The sequence below is a fragment of the Trichosurus vulpecula genome, chromosome 1, assembly GCF_011100635.1.
Source record: "Trichosurus vulpecula isolate mTriVul1 chromosome 1, mTriVul1.pri, whole genome shotgun sequence".
Taxonomy (NCBI): Eukaryota; Metazoa; Chordata; class Mammalia; order Diprotodontia; family Phalangeridae; genus Trichosurus; species Trichosurus vulpecula.
Window position 1 is genome coordinate 85378145 of NC_050573.1, and position 27460 is coordinate 85405604.

The 27460-nt window shown below is 41.6% G+C and overlaps 1 protein-coding gene across 1 annotated transcript in view; it reads right to left on the reverse strand.

Annotated features, from left to right (window-relative positions):
• Positions 1-547: 547 nt before the first annotated feature.
• The window catches only part of GLI4 (GLI family zinc finger 4), a 32771-nt gene continuing 5858 nt past the window's right edge, over positions 548-27460 (reverse strand). Inside the window, exons 3-4 of the mRNA XM_036760980.1 lie at positions 9775-9888; positions 548-7737 (exon numbers count right to left, since the gene is read on the reverse strand). Coding sequence (XP_036616875.1) covers positions 6809-7737; positions 9775-9888 — 1043 coding nt within the window. The 3' untranslated portion in view covers positions 548-6808. The remainder of the gene's footprint in view (positions 7738-9774; positions 9889-27460) is intronic.

The window sequence follows — 27460 nt, forward strand, 5'->3', positions numbered from 1 at the left end:
TCAGGAGGAGCTAAGCCCTATGGTCACATCAGGCGGGCGGGGCAGGGAAGGTGTGAAGAGGGGGAGGGGCAGAAGGAAGCACAGCTGTCCCTCCCACCTGAGGCAGTGCTGCCTTTCTTGAGGGATGGGAGGTGACCTCATGGCACATGTTTTTTGTCTTCTGTCTGCTCCATGTGCATGTGTTGCCCACCCTTTGACACGACAACCGTGCACGTGCATACATGTCTGATGCCTCTAACTGGCACATCCTGTAGACGCAGCCGTGCATTGCCTTTCTCTCTCAGGGTTGGGGGGCTTACCCCAGACTTGTGTCACTCACCTGCCCCAAGCAAGCCTTATTTGTTTTCTCCAAAAGTGAGGGCTGACCGTGGTCCCAACCACAGGATGACAACTCCAACCGTCTATCCTCAGGATCCTGAGGTTAATCCTATTGTGTTTGTATGAAGTGGGGTGAAGAAAGAGCGGATACACTTCTACACACCATTGTAGCTCCTGAGCCCCAACCTGTGTGCCTCCCATTTACAGAAAATCAGTCACAGTGACTCTATTAACTTTTAAACATGAAACATTTACTTAATAAGGCAAAAGCAAGAATAACTGTAACATTTTTACTCAGAAGGCAAAAGCAGGAATAATCATAATCTTTTCTCAATACTATGCAAGATAATAATATTTACTTAATAAAAGGTGAGAGCAGGAATAATCAAAATATAAGTTAAACCACAAACCAAGGCCAAACTCTTTACCAACACACACAATGTTCATGGTGAGAACTTTATAGAAACCTAGCAGGGGGGCATGTGAGTAGGGAAAACTTATGTGCCCAGGCCACCTCACAACAAGTCTAGATGACTTTGACATATTGAGCCATCTGCTAGGCAAAACTGCTGCTCTGCTACTACCCTTGGACTGCTCAAACAGTGACAAACTATTTTAGCACACATCTGTTCCTGGGAAAATGCTGAGAAAATGCTATGCTCAGTGACTAGAAACTCTCCTATGCTGAGAACTGCCAAACGCTTCACATTTGCTTTGGGGAGCTGAAGACTTTCTCCTTATCAAGCCAAAGATAGCAATTAGGACTAAGAATCCATCCCCAGCCATTTTTTCCAAAAAGCATGGATTATGTTTTATACGATCAGCTTTCAGGAAAGCCAAGCCTCTTCTCACACAGCAAAGCAGATGTAAAACCTGTCTCTCCCTTTCTGTTTCTCTTTCTCAAACCAGAGAGAGCAAAAAAGTCAACAAAGGACCACTTGGGAGAATTCCCCTCTTTTGGGTTATAGATAACACTACAGAACATAAGCTCAGGCAGCCCTCCATATTGAACTTCAAGCAGCTGCAGAGCTTACCAGGCAGCAGGCATCTCTCTCAGTGGACTGAGCACCTGTTGGCTTGCTATATTCTGTCTCCTGTAAATAGCTCCTCTCCTCACTTCTTGTGCCTTCTATCTCTAACTCCTCTTGTGCTCAGCTTTCTCTATTTTCTCAGCTGCCCCCCTCTTTTTCTTTGTCTATAGCTTTTTCTCATGCCGGCCTATAGCTTCTAACAGCTCAGGTCAGAGGCTCCTCATACTCAGTTACCTATCTCTCACTTATGATGTAAAATTCAAAAGATCCACCTTTCTGTCAAGTTTACCCTAACAGTCCTTATATAGTCTTATAATCCCCAAACAGTTATTTGATTGGCTCTTTCTCAGTTATGACTTTTAAAAGTCACAGGCAAATGAGTTGTTGGACCATAATGCTCTGCTGCCATCGTTACCTCAGTCATTGCACTAGCTTTAGATGGGCTCTTTTCGATACATTCTTCCAAAGGGCAGTTCTCTAGCTGGTCAGTTAGTCAATACACATTTATTAAACACTTACTATGGGCCAGTCACTGTACTAAGTGCTGGGGATACAAATATGAAAAAGAAAGTTCCTGTTTTCAAGGAGCTTTCATTCCAATGGGGGAAGACAACAGCAGAAAAGGAAGCTGAAAAGTGTGGGGTGGGGTACAGGAGAAAGGTACCTGATACAGGGGCATGATGGAGAAGTCCAAAAGACAGAAGCCAGGAAATGAAGAGATGGTTGGCCTGGGCATTGTCCTTAAATGGGAAGAGTTTTTTGCTCTGTCCTCCAGTCCAAGGGGGCCTGAGGAGCAGAGGATACTGATGATTTTGAGTACAAGGACTGATGTGATCTTGCAGGATGAAGAGATTCCTGGGGCATGATGGAAATCCAAAGGAGTGCAGTCAGGCGGGAAACGAAGACAGGTCTTCAGAATGGTCTGTGTCTCTCCTCAACATTGTAACTGAGAAATTGTGTTTCTTTTCAAGTTTATTTTTATCAGTTTTTCTTAAACAAATATTCTTTTTTTCTACTCCCATTAGCAACCATAATGTCCACATTTGAGAAGGCAAGGGTGTTTTCTTGTCTTTAGCCCTGAAAACAGAGCCTGGCAGCAATAAATGCCTAACAGAAATTTTTAAAATGAACACATCAATGAACATAAATTAATGGATGGATAAGAGGGAAAAGACAGTAGGAAGAGAAATTTTAAAGTCAGTTGAAAGATCAGAATGGGGAGGGCAAGGGATTCTGAGTGTCCCTCCCACATATAGAGTATGAGATGATCCTCTCACTCAGTGACAGAACTCCAACACATCTTTGGAAACAGCGAGACTGACTTGTCATACTCATCTCTTAAAACTTCCAAAATACACAGTACTTAGTTAACCTCTACAAATCATAGTTTCCTCACTTGAAGAATGAGGACGGACTACATTGCCTACTTTATAGAACTATTACGAAGAATATGTTCTGTAAACAATAAAACACCATACAAATGGGAGCTTTTGTTGTCCTGCCTTTCCAGGTGCAGCAGGTGATCCTGGGATGCAGGAAGTAAGATTGTACACACTCAGTGGTCAAGGCTTCCTTGACCAGTCTAAGAACTGCCAACAACTTGAAGGCACAAGAACTGTCAGAGCTTCCCCTGTCAAGCTGTCCCCTAACAAAAGCCTCATGGTATAGTGGAAAGACCACTCAATTTGGAAGAAAAGGATCTTCATTCAAATCCCATTTCTGCTACTCACTAGCTATGTGACTTTGGGCATCTGTAACAAGGGGCAGAGACTGGGGGTAGGCTGGGCCTTTCAGTTTCATCATCCGAAAAATGAGGGAGTTGGCCGTATGTCCTCCCCCTTCCAGCTCTAAATCTATGATTAGATGACCTCTAATTCCCTCCTGCCCTAAATACATGACCTATGACTCCATTCCTGCCCTGAAGCCATGTTGGTATATAGCCTGCCTGTTGTGTGGTTTATAGTGTCTCCTGCCCTCCAGCAGATATTGCTATCTGGAGGACATTCAGGATAATGGAATTAAGACTATGTCATAGGAAATTTGGCAGAAATGGGAATGTTTAGCCTGAAGAAGAGAAAACTTAAGGGGAGATTCAATGAAAATCTTCCAATATTAAATGATCATCCTGTTAAGTGGATTCATGCTTTGGGTTTGGTTTGGCCTACGTGATTTCTGAGATGTCTTTCTATCATGAGAATATGTGAGTCTATGTGGGAGATAAGATTTGTTCCTCTTGATCCAAGAAGGCAGAAATATGCCCAAAGGCTGAAAGTCATAGTGAGTCAGATTTTCATTCAACAGAACTTCTTAACAAATAGAGGTGCATAGTGCATTGCTAAGGCTTGGATATGTAGCCTATTAGACTTGGGTTGCCTCCTTACTACCTATGTGACTTTAGGCAAGTCACTTAACTTTTCTGAGCTGTTTTCTCATCTGCAATATTTTCCATCTATTGGATTAGATGACTGTCCAGTCTACTGCATTATTTGGCAATTTAAAGGATGTTTCATAATAATCAGAGCAGTAAATACTTAAAGCAGAAGGCCTTATTAGCTTATATTTTAACTCATGCATTGGAAAGCTTGAAGTCTAAAATGAGATAACCAGGGACAGAGGGATGGGGTAACAGAGATAAAGAAATAATACTTCAAAGGAAAGGATACTAGGTCTCAATAGTTGAAGGTGTGAGAACACAACTAGGTCTGTTATCAGAGGAAGGGTTGCTGGACCTTGAATAAGTGGTCTTGCCACAATGAGGAAGGAATTGGAGCTGTTGAAAAATAGAATTTGCTGCCTTGCTAGACTGTAAGTTACCCATCACTGGAGAACTTTACACATAGACTAAAACTGCTGGGACTGCTGTAGAGAATTCATGTTCTGAGACTTGAACTAGGTGACTTATATGGGCCCTTCTAACTCTAGCATTCCATTTTTCCTGAGCACATGCACACATGTACCCACACATATGCACATGCTCACATGCATACGCATGCGTGCACACACACACACACACAAATCTGACCCCAAATACCCACTATTGCAATTGATGGGTAAATTCTCAGCTTTAGAAAGCTGTTAAATATAAGCATATTACTTTGAGTGGGAGAACTGGGGGGAGGGTGGTGGTGGCAGCAAGGGATCCTATTCCTTAAACTCTTTCTTGCTGATGAGATATAATTTATCAGGTGAACTAGTTGTTATCCTGAAAAGCTCAATATCAGAACCTTAGAATATAAGTAAAAATGAGATGGGGGAGTTAGAGCGCCAAATGTGCTATTATTGAGAAGACTATTAGAAACAAAATGACAAATGTTAACCTAAAAAGCATGTATAAAACCACGGGCTGCCAAATCAGTTTCTGGCCATAAGACCTCAAGAATAAAAGAACTAGATGGAAGACATGGGTTCAAGTCTAGGCTCCCAAGGTGATTTTAGAAAAGTCCCTTCTCCTTGCCAAGCCCCAGTTTCCTTATTTGTAAAATGCAGATGGACTACTCTATCTCTAAGCTTCCTAAATCCTAAGGATAAAGGAATGAGGTTACTTTATGTTTGAAGTCCCTAAAATGATGAATGGTAGGAATGGGGTAAAGAGGGCTATGTTCACCAATGCTAGATTAAACAAAGGAACACTCCTTAAAATTTGAGAGGTAAGCTGAGATAGACTATGTCAAGTTTTACATCATACAACCCATGGTGGCTAGGAATGCCCTGACAGGGTATATAAGGCTGAACCTATGAACTTTGAAAATACTATTATGTGAACTCTTTGGTGATATATCTGTAACAAATCACTAAGGTAAGCCAAGATGTTTTGGAGTTCTCTGAGGACACCATTAGGGACAATCATGATCTACTACCACATATCCCTTTGGTTCTCTATGGGATATAGCACAGGACCAGATGGGTTTGTGAGGCTAATCCAGTTAATCCAGGCAATTATCTGGTCTAATGTGTCTACTTCAAGACAGTACAGGAAACACTCTCTATACATATTAGGAAGGAAAGAAATTTTAAAATTAGGATCTCTTTTTATATGTCATGATTAGACCTGTAAGATTCTAGGCACCAGATTTTAAGGGGGACCATTAACAAATTGGAACACATCTATAAAACAATCAGGATGAAAGGGATTAGGTCATGAGACTTAGATGAAGTAACTGGAGAAGACTGAGGAAGAACATAATATGCCTTCAAATTACTTTAAGGGTTGTCATATAAAAAAGGAGATTTAACTGTTTAGCCCCAGAGGGCCAAATGAGGATTAATGTGAATACTGAGTGGGTGTTATAGAGCAGCAAATTCCAGCTCAGTATAAGGACTAGACTCCTAAAAATCAGACCCAAACTGCTCCTCAATGCAGTTAGAGTCCTCTATCACCAGAAGTATTCAGGCAGCGACAAGATAACCATCTATTAGGAAAGCCATAGATTCATTCCTACATGGGGTAGAAGGTTGGACTAGGTAACTACTAGAATTCCAGCTCTAGAATTCCGATTCTCTTTTATCATTCGGTAAGTCTTTTGCACTATCAAGTGACTTCATTAAAGCTATAAGTGGAATCCTACCCTGAATGAACTTTAAAAATAATTTATTATTGATACTGTGGTGTCCCTTGCAAGGTATTCTATCAAGGTACTTTTAAACCTAGTTCCTTACTCGTACACAGTTAAGGGGTAGGGAGTGATTTTGCTTTGGCCACCAGTTACACACAAAGGACCCCCTATTCTACCACACCCTGCCCCTCTCACAGCAAGTAGAAATAGAGAAGGAACAAAAATGGGAGGGGTAGAGAAGGGAAGGGCAAGAAACAATAGGGAGGGAGGTGGAAATAAGAGACCTTGTGGAGTAAGGAGAAGTGAAGTCAACTTTTCTTTCCTCTTCAAGGTCCCCTTTGCCTAGTGGCTACCTAAGAACATTTATTCTCCTCCATCCTGAGAACCTCAAGGACATGAATGCTATATCCTGTCTTTTTAACTCACCCAAAGTGGGAGCTCAGTAATGCTGGTGGTAGCTGAATTACCTACAATGCCCTTCTTATATACCCTCAATCTCCTCTCAGCCAAATCTAGTGTTCTCCATTTAATGTTCTCTAGGCCTTGAGATCTTCGTGGAATTGGCCACCACTCACGTATTTCCCAAATTCTGATTTTCCCCCTTGACAATATGCTTCCCTATTTTTCTTCTCTTCTTGTGACCCCTCAGTAAATAGGGTAGGGGAGAAGTCACTGAAGGATTTTACACAGTTATAAACAAGAATTTATTATCACCAATCACCAAGTATTTATTAATTACCTCACTGCATGCGGTGCTGGGCTAGGTTGCTGCACAAAGAGAATTAGACAGACAAGAACCTTTTCCATTAGGACCTTAATTTTTTTTAATGGGCTCATGCCCCAAAGTAGATTCTCTGCTCTATCAAGGCCTCCATCCCCCACACTCATTACATTATATTCCTGGGGTTATTCTCTGTAGTGGATTCTCTGATGCTGAATAAGTTGTGAGCTCTGACCGAAGGCTTTCCCGCATTCATTGCATTCAAAAGGCTTTTCTCCAGTGTGAGTTCTCAGGTGTCGAAAAAAGTGAGACCTCCCTCTGAAGGCTTTCCCACACTCATTGCATTCATAGGGTTTCTCCCCAGTGTGAATTCTCTGGTGCTCAATGAGCACTGAGCTCCAAATGAAAGCTTTCCCACATTCACTACACTCATAGGGCTTCTCTCCAGTGTGAAGTCTCTGGTGTCGAATAAGATTTGAGCTCTGGCTGAAAGCCTGCCCACATTCATTACATTTATAGGGCTTCTCTCCATTATGAATTCTCAGGTGTTGAGTAAAATGTGAACTGTGACTGAAGGCTTTCCCACATTCATTACATTCATAAGGCTTCTCTCCAGTGTGAATTCTGTGATGTTGAATAAAGCCTGACCACCCTCTGAAGCACTTCCCACAATCACTGCATTCATAGGGTTTCTCTCCAGTGTGAATTCTCTGGTGTTTAATAAGTAATGAATTATATTTGAAGCATTTACCACAGGTATCACATTTATGGGGTTTCCCTCCTATGGAGCCTCCCTGACGTGTCATAAAGCTTGAGCTCAGACTAAAGCTTCCCCCAAATTCATCACATCCTTGACTCCCCTCCACTGGGGGAGCCTCCTGGTGAAGGACTGTCATATGCCAGGACCCTCGCTTCTGGGAGAGGGATATCCTCTCTCTGCCCCCAGCAGAGTTTCCCATCTGCCTTTCTAAATTGTCCTCCCGTTCACAGGGTTCGGCAAATTTGGGTGCTCGAGGAACATTCCTGAGGAGACTTTTCAACATCCCTTCATGTTCTTCTCCTTCTTCTGAAACTTCTTGCTTTGGAGTTAACAATTCAATCTCAGACTCAGAATCTGAAATGAGGAAATGAAAATCCAAATGTCATCCTTTCCCTGTGCTAGGAAAAAGGAATGGTCTATGTATCTGGTTGAAGTATTCTGATTAGAAACTGTTTTATTTGCCTGTTTTTATTTCTTCTGTTTGGCCCTTGGAGTTTGGGAGCGAAACAAGAAAAAGCTAACCCAGGGTAGCCATATTCTGGGTGAAATGCCAAAAGACTATTATCAGGAAGTTTCCTAAGTAGCTAAGAATGAATACAGGATAGGAAAAATACACCAATGACCTTGGTCAACAGGGCCTAGGTGGTTGAATCTCAAATTTGGCTTAGATGTGTTTCAAAGATACCATTCTCATCTGGAGGCAAAAGAGGTGTCAAGTTTTGAGCCCAGAGATCGCCCACATTAATCCTTAAGAACTTTAGTTAAGGATGAAGTCAGAAAGCTCAGAATGGATCTCTGTAGAATTTTTTCCTGTACACTGCTAGTTACTTTACCTTCTCAGATTTCTTAAATTCGCATATTCTCTTTCCCTTATTAAAAAAAAGCCCTAGAAAATGTCCTCTTATAATCTGAATTACGTGAAAATGGGGGAGAAGGTTAAGAGGGAAGAGGGCATTAAGAAAGGCCACTCAATAGTGGGAATGGCAGGGGGTCAAGAAATTAGTGTTTAGATCTGGCACCAGACTGGCTCAGGGACCCAAGAAAGTCAGTGCCTCAGAATGGAATTTAGTGACTAGAGAAATTTAGTAAGGTGCAAAAGGCAGAAGTCTGGAGGCCAAAGGCAAAGTCACCTTAGAAACTGACCAATGGGTCAGGGAATCCTAAGGCCCAGGGCTAGACCCTGGCATCCTCTACCTGCCCATCAAAAAAGTTATGTACCTTGACTAGTGGCATGGGCTAGAAGGAATGAACAGGAAGATCTTAGGATGAGCAGACTGAACACAAGTTACATAGGGGCAAAGAGGAGCTTGTATATTCTCTTTTCAGAGAGAATAACAATGAAGTTCCCAGGGGTGGTAATAAGAGGGACTGAGAATCTAGAACAGGAACAGCTGAACTTGGGAAGCTAAGCCAATCCAATCCAATTCAACTCAATTCACATTTTACTAATGTGCAAAGTACCAGGCTCAGTACTGGAGATAAAACCAAAACAGTGTTCCTCTTCAGGACCTTATATTTTACTATGTCATAAAACTATGGAATGTTAAAACTGGAAAGGGACCAGAGACACCACTAAGTCCAAGACCCTCTTGACAAAAGAAACCCTGGATTTAGCCAAGATCATGAAGTGAGTTAATGGCAGGCAAGCTCAGTTTAGAGGTCAAATGATCTAACACACCTAAACTAGAGTTCTTCCTGATCATGGGTAAGGTAGCAGTTGGCTGTGATTGGCAAAGAGATGACAGCAGATGGAGCGAAAGGGAAGAAAGGCACTGTCTTCATTCCCACCTTTCTGTATTTCTGACTGTCACAGACTTAACTACCACGATGGCTGTGCTCTCACAGTGGAACTTCTCTCAGCACCATGGGACTTCTCACCATAGAACTTCCCTCCATCAAACTAGCCCCTGTCTCCCATTAGTGAATTGGGACCTCCATTTTGGGGATGGGCCTGGGGCAGCCATGCTTCACTCTCCCCCCAGCTGTGCTTCTAACTCTCTCAGACTTTCCCACCATGTAGGCATCTTCTATCTCTTCCTGCCTCCTTTCAGCTCCCTTTTATGTGTTATCTTTCCCCAGTAGAATGTAAGGTCCTTGAGGGAAAGGACAATCTTTCTTTTTGCTTATATTTGTATCCCCAGCATTTAGCACAGTGCTTAGCACATAGTAAGCTTTTAATAAATGTTTGTTGCCTACCTGCCTGCCCCAGTCTCATTCCATCCTTCAGATGCTGAGAAGACCTGCAGCCCACAGAGCAGAGATTCATAGGTATACAGACAAGTCGAAAGGTATTCCAGAAACACAAATTGAATTAAACTGAAAACTTCAAATACCTCATTAACTAGCTAGGCTGTCATTACCCTTTGTCCCTAGGGAGCTATTCTCACTCACCTGTGTAGGTGTCTCTTGAGATCTCTGTATCTTGGATTCCTTGAAAATCTGAGCCAGACAGTTCTTCCTCTTCCTGCAGCAAGGAAATGACATCAGGTTTGGAAACTGTAAATCCTATTTATGAAAAGGAAAAAAGGTAAATGATGACATGCCCATCCCTTACGCCCAGACTAATTCAAGTCTCCCTCATATTCTCTCTACTCAGTTTCTCCCCTTCCAACCCATCCTACTCCTACCATCAGATGAATCTTCTGAAAACAATGTTCTGGGCATGTCCTTCCCCAGCTCAAAAACCTTTCATGGTTTCCATATTCCTACAGAAAAAAAGTCTATAGCATTCCAGGTTCCCCACAATCTGACCCTTGAAACCTCCCACTCACCCATCCTCTATAGGAATTTACTGGTCTTGTCAAAGTAGTCTGCTTATTTACCTCCAAACATAGCACAACCATTCTCACTTGGGGATCTTTAGTCATGCTGTTCCCCTTGCCTGGAAGACTCTTCTTCCTCCACTTTGCTTATACATTTGAGCTGGACCATGAAGTATCCCCCCTCTACTCTGCCTATGTAAACTTAGCCATCTCTTGTCTTCTAAGAAGGTAACTCCCTCCGACAAATACTAAATATACCTTACTTCTGAACTACTCATTTACTACTCTGTATTAATACTTATCTTTCAAGCACATAGCAGAGGCTTAATGAATGCTTGATTGATTGATTCATATTGCAGAGAAGGATTCTAGTTGGAGAAAACAGCGTGAGCAAAGGTACAGAAGTAGGAAAGCCCTGAACATGCCGAGGGATTTGGCTGCACTTAAACATAAATGAAGTTTCCCCATGGGAACTAAGAAAAGATGGAGGGAGGTGCAATCTTAGAAGAATACAGCGAAGCAGCGCTATTTCCAACTCTGCCAAGAACAGCCCTCCCTGGCACAGCTGCCTAGGCCTAAAGAGGATTAGGAATTTCTAATCCAGGGACATACAACCTGTTGATCAAGGCCTTCCACCATCTGGCTCCAACCTATCTTTGACCTTATCTCATTTTACTCTCCTTCACATATTCTGCATTCCACAAACTGACTACTCTGCATTCCTCCTTCTTGATCTTTCTTCTTTTACTTCTGTGGCTTAAACCATGGAACAGACTCACCCCATTATATTCATCTGTTGATCTCACTCCCCTCCTTCACGGCCAAATTGTATGATACTTCCAGGAGATATTGCCTTTTGCCTCCCTTCCTCACTCAGGTGGAGGTGAGCTCTCTTCAATAATTTCATAATCCTTTATTTCAACCTCTCCTTTGAACTTATTTCATGCTTCCTTGTATGATAGTTACTTATGCACTTGTCCTCCTCATGAGACTGTAAATTTCTTAAGAGCAGGGCCTTTATCATATCTGAGCCCTAAATAAATACTTTTAAAATTTAATCCTGGCCCACAATTAATTCTTGATCCACCTACTGGATCAGGAAGTCTTACCTCACTTACTGCTAAGGATTTCTGTTCTAATCTCTGAACACTGAACTAAAACTCAGACAAACCTGGTAGTAGGATCTCTGAGCTAAAGTATTTTTTTCCAGCATAATTCCAAATTGCCTTCCAGAATGTTTGGATCAATTCACAGCACCACCCACATCATAATAGTGTCTCTTTTTGCATAGTACCTCCAACACTGCCTATTTCTATCTTTTGTCACATTTGCTAATTAGCTGAGTGTAGTCTTCTGACTTCAAATCCAGTGTTCTTTCTGTGACACCATGCTGATTTCTAAGGTTCCTTGCAGCTTAGATAGTCTATGACTTCATGCTTATACATAAAAGAAGGCAGTTCTTTAGGCAAGTTACTATCCAGATTTTCTGAATAAGGGGGCAGAGGGCAGCTGTTTCCATCTGGGACAGAACTCTGACCTATATAAGTCAAAAGTCTCTAAGTCAGGGACTGACTATATGCTTTTCAAATTTAATCATGTCACTTTTAAATAGCATAGAAGAAAAATTACAGGAAAGATTTCCCCCATGCACAACTGGGATATATTCTCTCAGAGGTTGCAACTCCACTAGTAAAAAGCAATGAACATGCTTGACATATGGAGGGTGCACACATAGGGAAGCCCTCTGACTAAGGAACATTCATCAAAGGACACATATGACAGATATACACATGGCACAGGCACACATATGGATGCCACACATGTAGGGATATAGTTTATATTCCTTTTAAATGCCTATTCTCCACCACTTCAATTCTTCTAATGTTTTTCCTCTGTTGCTTATCTCAAATTTATCCTATTTCTAGCTTGTTTGTATGCAGTTGTTTGCATGTTTTCTCCCCATTATTAGACAGCAAGCTCCCTGAGAACAGGGGCTGTTTTATTTTTACTTGTATCTCCAGGCACTTGAATGTTTACTGATTTCATCAATCAACAAGTATTTATTAAGCACCTATTATGCCAGGCCAGGGGACACAAGTACAGAGAGTTTATATTCTGATGAAGGAGACAGCAAATACACGTAAAAATATGAACAGCTCAAAGATAAAAGTGAATAAATACAAATATATACAATGTAGTTAAATGCAAGGTAGTTTGGGAGAAAGGGTACTAGCAGTTAAAAGACAGAAAGATTCAGGAATAGAGCCTGAGCTACATCTTAAAGGAAGAGAGACTGCTTTCCAGGTACGGAAGATGGCACCAACATGGGAGATGGTATATTGTTTGAGAAACAGAAAAAGACAGTTTGGTTGGATTTGGTCTATGGGAGGAGTGATGTCCAATGATGCTGGAAAGACAGGTTGCGGACAGATTTTGTAGGGTTTTAAAAGCTAAACAGATGAATTTATATTTTATGCTGGGGCAAGGGGAAGTCATCGGAATTGCTGGATAGGAGAGTCACTTAAAGAGAATTACTTTGGCAACAGCGTGTAGGAGTGGTGAGAGACTTGAGGCAGAGGATCAATTAGAAAGCTGTTGCAATAATCTCGGCCAAAGGAGACTGGGGCTCAAATTAAGGTCAAAGCTGTAAGGAAAGAGATGGATGTGGAATATGGGAGATGTAAAGGTAGAAATAACAAGATATGACAACTGACTTGATCTGAGAGACAACTTGTTAGGGATAGTGCTGAAATTCAAATCTGAGACTCTGTAAGAGTGGAGGTAACTTGGAGAGAAATAGGAAAGTTCAGAAGAAGGGGAATTTAAGAGGAAATATTGAAAGTTCAGTTTTAGACATTCTGAGTTTTTTTTTTAATTTAAATTTATTTATTTAACATATTTGGTTTTCAGCATTGATTTTCACAACAGTTTGAATTACAAATTTTCTCCCCATTTCTACCCTCCCCCCCACTCCAAGATGGCATATATTCTGGTTGCCCTGTTCCCCAGTCAGCCCTCCCCTCTATTACCCCCCTCCCCTCTCATCCCCTTTTCCCTTCCTTTCTTGTAGGGCAAGATAAATTTCTACGCCCCACTGCCTGTGTATCTTATTTTTTAGTTGCATGCAAAAACTTTTTTTTTTTTTTGAACATCTGATTTTAAAACTTTGAGTTCCAAATTCTCTCCCCTCTTCCCTTCCCACCCACTCTCCCTAAGAAGTCGAGCACTTCAACCTAGGCCACACATGTATCATTATGTATAACCCTTCCACAATACTGATGTTGTGAAAGGCTAACTACATTTTGCTCCTTCCCAACCCATCCCGCTTTATTGAATTTTCTCCCTTGACCCTGTCCCCTTTCCAAAGTGTTTGTTTTGATTACCTCCACCCCCATCTGCCCTCCCCTCCATCATCCCCCCCCCTTTTTATCTTCTTCCCTCTTCTTTCCTGTGGGGTAAGATACCCAACTGAGTATGTATGGTATTCCCTCTCAGGCCAGTTCTGATGAGAGCAAGGTTCACTCATTCCCCCCTCACCTGCCCTCTCCCCTCCTCCCACAGAACTGCTTCCTCTTGCCACCTTTATGCGAGATAATCCACCGCATTCTATCTCTCCCTATCTCCCTCTCTCAGTATGTTGCTCTCTCATCCCTTAATTTCATTTTATTTCTTTTAGATATCTTCCCTTCATCTTCAACTCACCCTGTGTCTGCTCTCTCTCTTTTACATATATATACACACACACACACATATACATACATACATATACATACATATACACATAGATATATACATACATACACATTCACTTATATACATACATAAACATATACATATATATATATGCATATTCCCTTCAACTACCCTAATACTGAGGTCTCATGAATCATACACATCATCTTTCCATGTAGGAATGTAAACAAAACAGTTCAACTTTAGTAAGTCCCTTGCAATTTCCGTTACTTGATTACCTTTTCATGCTTCTCTTGATTCTTGTGTTTGAAAGTCAAATTTTCTATTCAGTTCTGGTCTTTTCACTGAGAAAGCTTGAAAGTCCTCTATTTTATTGAAAATCCATATTTTGCCTTGGAACATGATACTCAGTTTTGCTGGGTAGGTGATTCTAGGTTTTAATCCTAGCTCCATTGACCTCCGGAATATCGCATTCCAAGCCCTTCGATCTCTTAATGTAGAGGCTGCCAGATCTTGGGTTATTCTGATTAGGTTTCCACAATACTCAAATTGTTTCTTTCTGGCTGCTTGCAGTATTTTCTCCTTGATCTGGGAGCTCTGGAATTTGATGACAATATTCCTAGGAGATTTCTTTTAGGGATCTATTTGAGGAGGTGATCGATGGATTCTTTCCATTTATATTCTGCCCTGTAGCTCTAGAATATCAGGGCAGTTCTCCTTTATAATTTCTTGAAAGATGGTATCTAGGCTCTTTTTTTGATCATGGCTTTCAGGTAGTCCAATAATTTTTAAATTATCTCTCCTGGATCTATTTTCCAGGTCAGTGGTTTTTCCAAGGAGATATTTCACATTGTCTTCCATTTTTTCATTCCTTTGGTTCTGTTTTATAATATCCTGATTTCTCATAAAGTCACTAGCTTCCACTTGCTCCAATCTAATTTTTAAAGTAGTATTTTCTTCAGTGGTCTTTTGGATCTCCTTTTCCATTTGGCTAATTCTGCCTTTCAAGGCATTCTTCTCCTCATTGGCTTTTTGGAGCTCTTTTGCCATTTGAGTTAGTCTGTTTTTTAAGGTGTTGTTTTCTTCAGTGTATTTTTCAGTATTTTTTTGGGTCTCCTTTAGCAAGTCATTGACTTGTTTTTCATGGTTTTCTCGCATCCTTCTCATTTCTCTTCCCAATTTTTCCTCTACTTCTCTAACTTGCTTTTCCAAATGCTTTTTGAGCTCTTCCATGGCCTGGGGCCAGTTCATGTTTTTCTTGGAGGCTTTTGTTGTAGGCTCTATGACTTTGTTGTCTTCTTTAGGCTGTATGTTTTGGTCTTCTTTGTCACCAAAGAAAGAATCCAAAGTCTGAGACTGAATCTGGGCGCGTTTTCACTGCCTGGCCATATTCCCAACCAACTAACTTGACCCTTGAGTTTTTCAGTGGGGTATGACTGCTTGTAGACTAACGAGTTCTATGTTCCACGTTTGGGGGGGGAGGTGCCAGCTCTGTCAGACCTGCACTGCTCCTTCCCCAAGAACCCCCAGCCTGGGCTGGGCTTAGATCTTCAGCAGGCTTTTGCACTCCTGCTCTGATCCGCCACTTAATTCCTCCCACCAGGTGGGCCTGGGGCCAGAAGCAGCAGCAATTGTAGCTGCCCCACCTCCGCTGCCCCCGGGGCTGGAAGCCGCGAACTCCTTCCACTTCCTCCACTCCCGCAGCTTTCCCCACTAACCTTCTCCGCAGTCTTTGGTGTTTGTGGGTCGAGGGGTCTGGTAACTGCCGCAGCTCAGATATTCAGGGCACTAGGGGCCCCATCCGCCCAACTCCAAGTTTGGTTGTTCCACGCCGCTCAAGCTGGGCTCTGCTCCACTCCGTTCCCAGCTCTCAGTTCCCAGCTCCGTGTGGAATAGACCTCACCCAGAGACCATCCAGGCTGTCCTGGGCTGGAGCCCTGCTTCCCTCTGCTGTTCTGTGAGTTCTGCCGTTCTAGAATTGGTTCAGAGCCATTTTTTATAGGTTTTTGGAGGGACTCTGTACGGAGCTCACTCTAGTCCCTGCTTACCAGCCGCCATCTTGGCTCCGCCCCCCCACATTCTGAGTTTAAGATGTCTCTGGGGCAACCAGTTTGAAATGTCTAAGAGTCAACAAGTGATGTGGAACTGAAACTCAGGATAAACATTGGGGATGGATATTTAGATAAAACATGGGAATTGAGGAAATTACCAGAAAAAGCATCTAGAAAGACACAAAGAGGGGCCAGAACAGAACTCAGAGTAAGGGAGTGTAAAGTGGATGATGAACCAGCAAAGAAGACTGAGAATGAGCAGCCAGACAGGCAGGAGGTAAACCTGGAGAGAGTAAAGGTATGAAAACCCAGAGAAGAGAGTTTCCAGGAGGAGAAGGTGGTCAGTAGTGTCTAATACAGATAGGCTGGGAAGGATAAGGAATGAGAAAAGACCACCAGATTTGGCAATGATCATTAGTAATAATGGCAAAGATCATTAATAACTTTGGAGAGAGCAGTGACAACTGAGTGATGAAGTTGGAAGCAGGACTGCAGATTTAACAAGACAGTGAGAGAAGAAGTGAAGGCAAGTGAGTTTAGACAACTGTTTTGGAGTTTGGCTGAAAAAGGAAGGTGAGATAAGGACAATGGCTTAAGGGAATGGTAAGGTATAGTGAAGATTTTTTAAGGATGGATAAGGCTTGGGTATGTTTGAAGGCAGTAGAAAAGGAATTAGCTAATTGAGGTTGAAGATTTGAGAAAGAGCAGGGATGAATGACTGAGGATACAATTTGCTGGAGAAGACAGGAAGGGATGGGATCAAGTGCACATGAAAATGGGCTTGCCTTGGGAGAGGAGAAGGACCACCTCTGTGTCAGAGACTGGGGGAAAAGGTAGAGAGAGAAAGATATGATGTGAAGGGATTCTGAGATGAAAAGAATGAGATTCACACCAAATTGACTTTTTTTTTTTTTTCAGAAAAGTTAAGAGGTTTTCTTTTTCCAAAGCTCCTGGTATGGTCCAGAGAATGTGTGTATCATTTCCTGGCCTCAATCCTTTCCCAGTAGAAACACCTGGTATCTGCCATTGGGTCCCTGAGCTCAGATAAGTAAACCACCTCCTTATCTTGCTTGGAATCAAGCCTTCACATCACATCCCAGTCATTTTCAAACCATGCCATCATGTGAATACCTCCTCCACACGTTTCTAACTCCCCTTTATGTGTTGTCTTCCTCCATTAGAATATAAGCTGTTTTGCTTGGTTACATTTGTATCTCCAGCAGAGCACTTATAACATAGTAGGTGCTTAATACATGCTTTATTACTCATTCCATCATTTGCAGAAAGTCTAGGGAACCCAAGCTTCTCCAAAGGACATGAATCTTACTTGGTTACTATAATAACAGATGGCTTAAGTTACATTTTTGATCCTTGAGTTTAAAAGGCACTCAGGGGACCCCCCCCAAAAAAACCTAAAAGGCACTATGGGATTGATTTTTCAAGATGTTTTCCAGATAGTGAGGTTTTGAAAGAATGGAATAGATCACAAAAAGTATTATGAGTATGGTTTATATAAGAAGACAACAGGCAGTCTTTTATAGACAATTTTGTAAAGTACACCACATTGTCACAGTATACAGGCCTTGTAAAAAGTGCAGAGACTGTAAGATCTCTCTGTATTTATTATTTTTTGATTGATTACAAAGGCATTTGATTTGTTAAAAGCAAAAGAGTTTTAAAGGCTTCATCCAACAATATTTTCATGTACTAAAATCATAGCTGATTCCACAACAGATTCAACCACAGAGACAACTTTATTCAATGATCTGCTCACTATTAAAATCAAATGAGGCATCAAAAAGGGAAATATATGCTTGAAAAAGGTGCTTTGTCACTGTCATGGAAGATATGCTGTGGGAAATATAAATAGATGTCATCCAGATGTTCCTATTTGAATATACTATGCTAACTGCATAGAGACTTGGAACACTGCAAGACCTCCACAGCCATTCAAAAGAGACTGGCCTAGTATTCCATACAGGAAAGACCAAGTGGATGGAGAATCCATATAATCCAATTTATAAGATGCCATTTGATGAATTAGTCCCTAAGTAGGTATATTTTGGATAGGCAAAGTAGATAGGCAATGACCTGGGCCCCAGAACTGAAAATAAGGAGCTAGACCATATGTGGGAAATGGCCACAGTACTTTCAATGGTCCAGAGCTTACTCCCTGTCATAAAAACCCATTTTAAAAATACCAACATTCTTGCAGGAGCAGTAGAAGATCTAGGTTCAATGTCACTTAAACTCTTCGGGTCCTACAAAACTTGCTAAAAATTACATTTCAGATAATTTTCCAATCTACATCAATGGAGAGAGTTTTAGATGAAGAGTTCCCTATACTGATGAAATCACAGGTACAGGCCAAAAACAAAGTAAAAAAAAAACAAAACACCCCATTCTCCCACTGATGCTTATACAGCTGTTAATCATAGAATGTAGAATCTTAGATCAAAATTGCAAATTACCCAAATGAAAATGGAAAAATGCATGGAAGAAAAAAAAGTACAGACAAATACGAGGATACAAAGAGGCGGTGGTGGGCAGCTAGGTGGCGCAGTGAATAGAGCACCAGCCCTGGAGTCAGGAAGACCTGAATTCAAATCTGGTCTTAGACACTTGACACATGTACTAGCTGTATGACCTTGGGCAAGTCACTTAACCCCAACTGCCCTGCTAAAAAACAAACAAACAAAAAAAACAAAGAGGCGGTAGTGTTTCCTGAGAGGGTTTGTGTTCCAGACTTGACAAAAAAGAGAACATCAAGGACATATATGGCCAGAAAGAAAAGTGAGCAAGAGATCATAGTTGTACTGGAATGAGCAAAACCACTTTTTAAAAAGCAACAGAGAAAGCCTGTAGATCACTGGATAGATCCTCTATGGGGGAAAGACTTGGACAGGAATTTGTAGTGGTAGTGATGATGAAAGCATGAACCCAGTAAGTACTGAAGTATTAAGGCCTGAATCAGTGAACGCAAAGGAAATAATAATATGTGTGTGTATGTAAATATATTTGCAGCCTTTTCCTCACCCCTCAGTGGAGGAGTCAGGAGAAGTGAAGTGATTCCTCTAAGATCCGAGCCCTGTCTCACAAGACCCACAAAAGTCTGCTGGAAAACAGACTCCTCTTTACTCTCTATGGGGTTCTGAGAGAGTTGCCTAATCTTCCTACATGTGTTTCATCTGTAAAATGAAGGGGGTGGACTAGATAATCTCTATGGACCCTTCCAGCTCTAAACCCTATGACTGATGTCCTCTCCTCAAACGTGGTCCATCTGTTCCCATTGTATTTGTCAGGATTCTAGCTCAACTCCTATGTCACCCCCTCCAAAGAACCTCCCTTGATCAGTAATAACCAGAACAAGTATTAGATTTGGAAGATGGGTTCAAGTCCTCATTGGGGGAAGCGTGCTAACTACATAAATTATCTCCAAGGTTCTTTCAAATGAGAATCCGATGGAACACTCTGCTTTTCACCTTTCTGAAGTATTTAACACACAACATTATGTCTTATGCCTCTATTGGGGCATGTGTCACTTTTATGCTTTGCAAGTACTCAGGGCTGGGCAGAGGGGTCTACCAGGAATACATAGCTGACAAATGTGTTGAAACTACTGCCATAATTATTTTCACACACCCTGGAGGCACGTATCTGGAGAAGCTCTGGGTCATAAGAGAGGCTTCAGTTCCTTTCAGGTGACTGGCTAGAGTTGGAATGTTGCCTTTCTTGCTGAGCTCAACCACAATTAGCTATTAGTCTTCTATCAGTGGGTCTTAAAGACAAACAATACAAAGATTCTTGGCCTAAGATTCAAGACTTGGGGTTCTTAAGGATATCCTTTGGACAACTCAAGCAGGCAATGATTGGATTACTTGAGCTCTACATATTCCCTTCCAGCTCTAAGATTCTGATTAATCAAGAGACCATGAGTTCACGGGAAGCTGTATGTTGTCTTAAGAAAGATCCCTGGATTTAGAGTCTGAGGATCTGGGTTTGAATCCCAGCTCTGCCACTTACTATGTGTAAGAAACCTTGGCAAGTCTCATAATCTTGGTCTAGATGGCCTCTATGAACCCTTCCAATTCTAAATCAAGCCTCTTAAAATAACCTGTAAAAGGCGGTGGGAGGAGAGAGAGGATTAGAGAGGCAGGCTGAGGTACTGGCACTGGACTTGGAATAAGATCTAGAATAGAACCCTGGATCTGATACTATGTGGCCACTATGTTATAATTTCTCAGAGAGTTTTCGCATGTGAAAAAGAGAAACAATGAGGATAATGTTTACACTACTGGTCTCATGGAGTTGTTCTGTGGAAAGCACTTGTAAACTGTGAAACATTATTTTTAAGAAAGGAGTTTATTAACATTATCCTTATTAAATGATCTCAAAGGCTACTTTCAGCTCTCATATTCTAAGGTTCTAATTGCATCTGTGGGGTGAAAGATGCAGAGAATATGGAATTAAATTCTCTAAAAATGTGGCAGAAAGATACACCCACTCAGTCTTTGTGCATTCAAAGAAAAATCTATCATGATACGGAATGCAGGGGGTGGTAGTAAGAAGTGATGGTGGGAGGAGCTGCTAGAGTTATGTGCCAGCCCGAGATAAGCACAATATGCAGAGAGGAAAGGGGGAAAGGAATAAAAAGGTTTTGGGGAGGTGAGACTGAAGAGAAAGAGGAAGGGAGATAAAAATTAAGCCTCATGCCATAATTTCAAAAGGAGACCATGATCACTAGGTGGCTGTTTATAGGAGAACACCGTGAAAAGTGAAATGCATATTGTACAGACATAGTCTCCTAGGGTTTGGTCAGAAAACTCATCTGTCCCAGGTCTTGGCTTCTGCACAGGGCTAAAGCCCCAGAGAGGTCAGCTATTGACTTCTTGAGGATCTCTGAGGGAAAAAACTCTTCAAGCTCTGTCTGTGACCCACTTTAGAGTTTTATCAACCTCATCATCAAAACATTCCCAGTTGATGGGCTGTGGGAAGCCCAAGTGAGAAGGCAAGGGCTAAAAAAAAACCCTGGAAGCTTGGTTGGAATAAGCACAGTAAAAGTTTATGTTTATATAACACTTCTCGGAGCATTTTCATATTCACTGTGTAATATAACCCTCACAAAAGCACCATGAGGGAGACAGGACAGAGATTCAATCAAATAAGATAACAAATGTAAAGCCCCCTGTAAACGTGAGGGCTGTACATAAATTCTAGCTACTATTAGGATTATTTCTCCCATTTAAAGTTCTCCTCTAAAAGGTGAAGTAAGTCAAAGTCACACAACAACCTGTAGAAGCAGGCCTCCTTCTACCTATCTAGTCAAGTGCTTTTTCTGCTATACTGCTCACTAGGAGCTACAGATACTGGCGACAATGACCAAAGGGCTACAGAAGATGGACATGCAATATTCCAATCTCTCTATACCCAGAGTTCAACTAACTGAACTGGCCTTAAACTTGGAAGGGGTCCTCCCCAACTCCAAGTCCTATGCTTCCATCCAGACCCAACTCAAGTGTCCCTCACCTTCAAAAGTCTTCTCAACAGGTTTAACGCTTTCTTCCCCTGAGGTCCAATGTCACATTTTGCCTTATAGAGCCAGGACTGTGTCTAATCCCCTCTGAATAATTTTTAACATGGAGCATACGGCCTAACACACAGCAAATTTATCTACTGAATGAATTCATTACACATTCTGTTTTGCGATCCTGAGAAGAAATTTATCTCTGATTCACAGAATCTCAAAGTTGAAATAGACCTAAGAAGAACCCTGGTCTAACCAACAGCTAAACAGGAATCCCTCTACAAGAGGTTCTTAACCTTTTCTATGTCATGGACCTCCTTTCCCTCCATCCCTGCCCCAGCAATCTGGTTAAATCTATGGATGCCTTCTCTTAATAATGTTTTTAAATGTATAAAATTTATAGGATTACACAGGAAAACCATCATACTAAAATAAAGATATCTATTTTTTCTCATTCAAGTTTACAGATCCCCTAAAACCTATCCATGGACCTGTCAGGGATCTGTGGATCCCAAGCTAGAAACCCCTGCTCTATAATATCCCTGACAAGGAATCAGTGAAGAGTTGTGGTAAAAGAGAACCTATTACTTCCTAAAGGAGCCTACTTCACTTGTGGACAAGACTAATTGTTAGGAACTTCTCCCTTAAATCAAGCTAAAATTTGCTTCTTTACAATATCTGCTTAGTATTTCCAATTTTGTCCTCTAGGATCAAGCAAAGCAGAAGAGTCAAGGTGGCAGAAAGTACAGCCCATCTATACCAAACCTCCTCCACAAATATCTACCAGATGTAATTCCTGATAGGGAAATCCAAGAGAAAAAAATCACAGTGAGTCATTTTTCCAGTGTAGGTCAGCACAGGGAGACAGAGAGGTCTACAGACACTGTGAAGGGGGTATGGACAAAAGCGAGTCATGGGGAGCATTCTAGTGCTGCTGTGACCCAAAAGGGCACAAAGACTATGCACAAGGGCAGGAAGCATTAGGATAGGAGCAGCTCCAGGGAGTTCCTGAACTAGTGCAGGTTGTAGGAATGAGTGCCATCTGGTAGTTCTATTGCTCTCCAGACAATTTTGGGTCACAGATCTAAGTTGGACTCAAAAGGTAACCTATACATGGGTGGGGCAGAGAGGAGCAGTTGCAGGCCTTAGCTGTGTACTGATCAAGGAACAAGTTTAGAAGTGAATGATAGCTGTGTGGCTCTGACCCCTGGAGCAGAGCAGGGCCTCCCTTCTAGTTTCCACCCTATGATGAAGCCTGCTGTGAAATAACCAGGGCAGGAATCACAGACCAATGGGGAACCTGCAATACAGAGACTCTGAATCATCAGAGCTTCCCTACAGTAGTCTATGGAAAAGGTTTCTCGCAAAAGGTCATTTCTACCTTTGTAGACATCTCAGATATTTTCCTTTGACACTGCCACTACCGTGGTGCAGGCCCTCATCATTTCACACCTGAACTACTACAACAGCCTTCTAGATGGTATTCTTGCCTCAAGTCCTTCACCACCCAGCCCATCCTCTGATAAGCTGCCAAAGTGCTCTCCTAAAAGGATGAGTCTGACTATGTCATTCCTCTACCCTATTCAATAAACTCCAGTGTCTCCCTATTCCCTCTAGGATCAAACATAAAATACTGCTTGGTGTTCAAAACCCATCATAACCTGGTGTCTTCTACCTTTCCAGTCTCCTTATACTTTATTCATCCCTATGTCCTCTGATACAGTGACAACAGACTCTGCTACTCCTCACACAAGAGACTCCATCTCCTGCTTGTGACTTTTCATCGACTAGCCCCTGTGCGGGGTCCTCTCTCCCTCAACTCTACCCTCTTGGCTTCTCTGGTTTCCTTCCTTCAAGTCTCAGCTAAAGTCTTTCTTTCTTAAGGAAGCCTTTCCTAGTCCCTCCCAATACTAGTGCCTTCCCTCTGCTCGTTATCTCCAATTTATTCTGCATTATCTCGTTTACACATACTTATTCGAATATTATTTCCCTCATTAGACTGCACTCCTTGGGAGCACAGATTGTCTTTTTCCTTTCTTGGTATCCCCAGCACTTAGCAGAGTGTCTGGCATAGAGCAGACACTGCCTTCAATACAGTGACTACAAAAAAATGCTTGTTGATTGACTGACTGAAAGTCTTCTTGAAGGAGGTTACTTGAAGGAAGCCAGGAATGTTCAGAGGTAGACAGATGAGGAGGGAGAGAATGTGAGGCATGTCAAGATGTGGAATGTCTCATTAAAGATACAGCAAGAAGGCTGGTGTTACTGGATATTAGAGCATGTGGAAGGGAGGAGGAAGGTATAAGAAGACTGGAAAGGCAGATAGGCACTAGGTTACAAAGGGCTTTAAAAACTGAACAGGATTTTATATTTGATCTTGGAGATAACAGGGAGCCACTAGAATTTATTAAGCTGGGGGTGTATGACATGATGAGACCAGCACTTTAAGAAAATCAACCTGAAAAATGAGTGGAGGGCCAAGATGGCAGAGTAGTAGGAAGCAGTACAGCCAAGCTCATCTCCACAAAGTCCTTCAAAAAGATCTAGAAAATCAGATTAAATCCTGACGAGAAATCCAGAAAAAAGTCATGAGTCATTTATCCAATCCAAGTTGGCATATGGAGACAGAGAGGTCTTCAGACTGGGAATGGGTAGGGCAAGGAGCACTTCATGTGTACAGCATACTAGTGCCTAGGGAGAGGCTGTGCAGCAGGGTAAGAGGAGGTCCTAGGCTCATACCAGGTCACCACCAGATTCATACCAGGACACTGAGATGAGAATAGGAACCAACTGGCAGCTTTGTTACCTACCATCCAGTTTTGGATCATACATCCAAGGCAGATTGAGAAGGGGACCTGAGCATGGGGGCTGTGTTCCTGGGTAGGGAGGCACTGGGCCAGTGTATCAAGAAAGAATGAAGTTGGGGAGTCAGCAGTAGTAGTGTGGCTCAGATCCGTAGAGCAGAACAGAGGCTCAGTTCCAGTGCCTAGCCCAATCTATAGAGGAATAAGCAGGGAAGGAATCCCAGACCAAAGGGGAGCCTACAATTCTGTCACTCTGAACCAACAGAACTTCTAGCTGGAAATGACAGAACCTGAGTCTGGCAGCAGTCTACTGTGATTTGGTCCCAAACTCAGGTAAGAAATTTGCAAAGATCAGACAAGGACAGCAGCAGCCAGACTTTGTCCTGTATTATGACCACTTTGGGAGCACTGAAAGTTTACAGGTCCCTAGCCTTTCCCTGAGATCCTGGATCAGGACAACACTCAATTCATCAAGAGAGTGTCAATAGACCAGCGAAGATCTTCCCTCCAGAAATATGGCAGAGCCCAGCCCCAACATCAAGTTCAAAGTCAGGAAACAGGCTGGAAGAATGCACAAACCAAAAAAAGAATCCTACCATAATAATGTAATATGGTGACAGAGAAGCTCAAGACATAAACCTAGAACAGAGTGAGTCCAAAACATCTACAAACAAAGGCTCAAAGGAAAACAGCTTAGACACAAAGAGATAAAGCAAGAATGAAAAAAAAAAGTTTAGAAATATTTTTATAAATGGAGTTGGGATTCTTGAGAAAAAAAATGATAAGAAATGAGAGCTATGGAAGAAAGAATTAGAAAGGAAAACTAACAGCTTGGTGTAAGACATACAAAACTTTGTCCAAATAACAAAATCCCTTAAAATTGGAATGGACCAAATAGAGGCCAATGACTTTGTGAGACAAGAAGAAATATTAAAACAAGTCGAAAGACTGAAAATGAAGAAAATGTAAGATATAGCGAAAAAAAAAAAACCAAACAAAAAAACAAAACCGACTGACCTGGAAAATAGATTGGGAAAAAAATTTAAGAATCACTGGACAATCTGAATGACATGAGCAAAAAAAAGAGCCTAGATGTGACATTTGAAGAAATTTTAAAAGAAAATTGCCCAGGTTTCTTAGAATCAGAAAGCAAAGTGGGGTCTGGAAAAAGTCCCAAAATGAAAACTCCCAGGAACATCATAGCTGAAATCCAGAGTTTCCAGGTCAAAGAAAGAAGAGTCACAGTGAAGATCACACATGATTTAGCAGCCACCATAATAAAGTAGCAGAGAACTTGGAATACAATATTTCAGAAGGCAAATGATATATGCTTACCTGCAAGAATAACTTATCCAGCAAAACTGAATACATAATGCTGCAGGAGGAAAAAATGGACCTTTAAGGAAACAGATAATTTCCAAGAATTCCTGATGAAAAGATAAAGCTAAAGAGAAATTTTGAGGTTCAAATGTTGTGTTTGAGTGACGAAAAACATTAACAGATAAACATGAAAGAACAATCATAAGGGACTAAACAAGAATAAACTGCTGACATTCCAATATGGGGAGAGGATACATTTGTCTCCTCTGAACCCTAACATCATCAGGGGTCATAGAGGGAGTTTAAGTAGACAAGGCCTAGGAGTGGTTCTGTTATGTCTTGATGATCTGAAGAGATGGAAAGAAAGAGGAATACACTGGGGGAGGGAGAAAAGAAAGGAAGGATAGGGAAATTACCTCACATCATCAGAGCGCACAACTAGACATCTATATAAACAAGGAGAGGGTGGTGAGAAGTAACTGACACTTGAAGATCACTATCATCTTAACTCTTCAAAGGAAGAAAGGACACACACAGGCATAGACACACAAACACACACACACTCTCACACAGTTGGGTACAGAAATACACTTCACTCAACAGGGAAATGGAAGGAGAAGAGGGGGAAGAAGAATTAGAGAGTAGTCCTAAGGAAAACAAACTCTAAGGATGTACAAAAATATAGCTCTTTTTGTAGTGGTAAAGAATGGGAATGTGAGGAGCTACCATACATTGGGAAATGAATGAAGAACTTATGGTACATAAATATGACGGAATATTATTGTGCTGTAAGAAATGTGGAAGGAGAGGGTTTCAGAGAAACCTGGAAATCTTTTTATGAACTAATATGGAGTGAAGTGAACAGAAGCAGGAGAACATTTTGTACAATGGCAACAACATGGTAAAGGCAAACAACTATGAAAGATTTAGGAACTCTAATTGGTGCAACTACCAACCACAATTGCAAAGGACTAATGATGAAATATGCTACTCATCTCTTGACAAAGTGGTGAAAGACTTAGAATGCAGAATGAGCCAAATTATTTTTGAACATGGCCAATGTGGAAGTTTGTTTTGATTGAACTCATCATAGTTACTAATCTCTTAGTTGCCAAATCCAGTGGCCTTTTTCTCAGTTCTTATTCTCCTTGACCTCTCTGAAACTTTTGACACTGTTAATCACTCTCTCCTCTTTGATACTTTCTTTTCTCTAGGTTTTCAAGTCCCCTTTCTCTTCTGGTTCTCCTCCTACCTACCTGACCAGTCCTCTCTCTCCTTTGTGGGACTCTCAGATCATACCCTATATCACCTGTGGGTGACAGAGTTCCACTTGGGATCTTGGGATCTTCTTTCCTCCCTGTACTGTACTTCATTTGGTGACCTCATCAGCTCCCATGGATTCAATTACCATCTCTATGCAGATGATTCTCAAATCTAGTTATCTTGTCCAAAACTTTCTGATCTCCAATCTCACATCTCCTTGGAAAGATGCCTTTTAGACATCTCAAACTGGATGTCCAGTAGACATCTTAAACTCAACATTTCCAAAACTGAACTCATCATCTTTTTCCCTAAACCCTCACCTCTTACCTTCCCTATTACTGTAGAGGGAAACACTATCATCTCAGTCCTCCAGGCTTGCAACTGAGGAATCATCTTAAACTCCTTACTATCTCTCATCCTCCATATACAAGCCCCACATCCAATTGACAAGGGCCATCAATTTCACCTCTGCATCATCTCTCAAATAAGTTCTCTTCCTTCCTCTGACACTGCCACCACTCCAGTGAAGGCCCTCATCACCATATGCCTGGACTATTCTAACAGCCTGATGATGGGTCTGCCTACTTCAACACTTTCCTCACTCTACTCCATCCTCCATTCAGCCAAAGTGATTTTCATAAAGCACAGATCTAATCATGA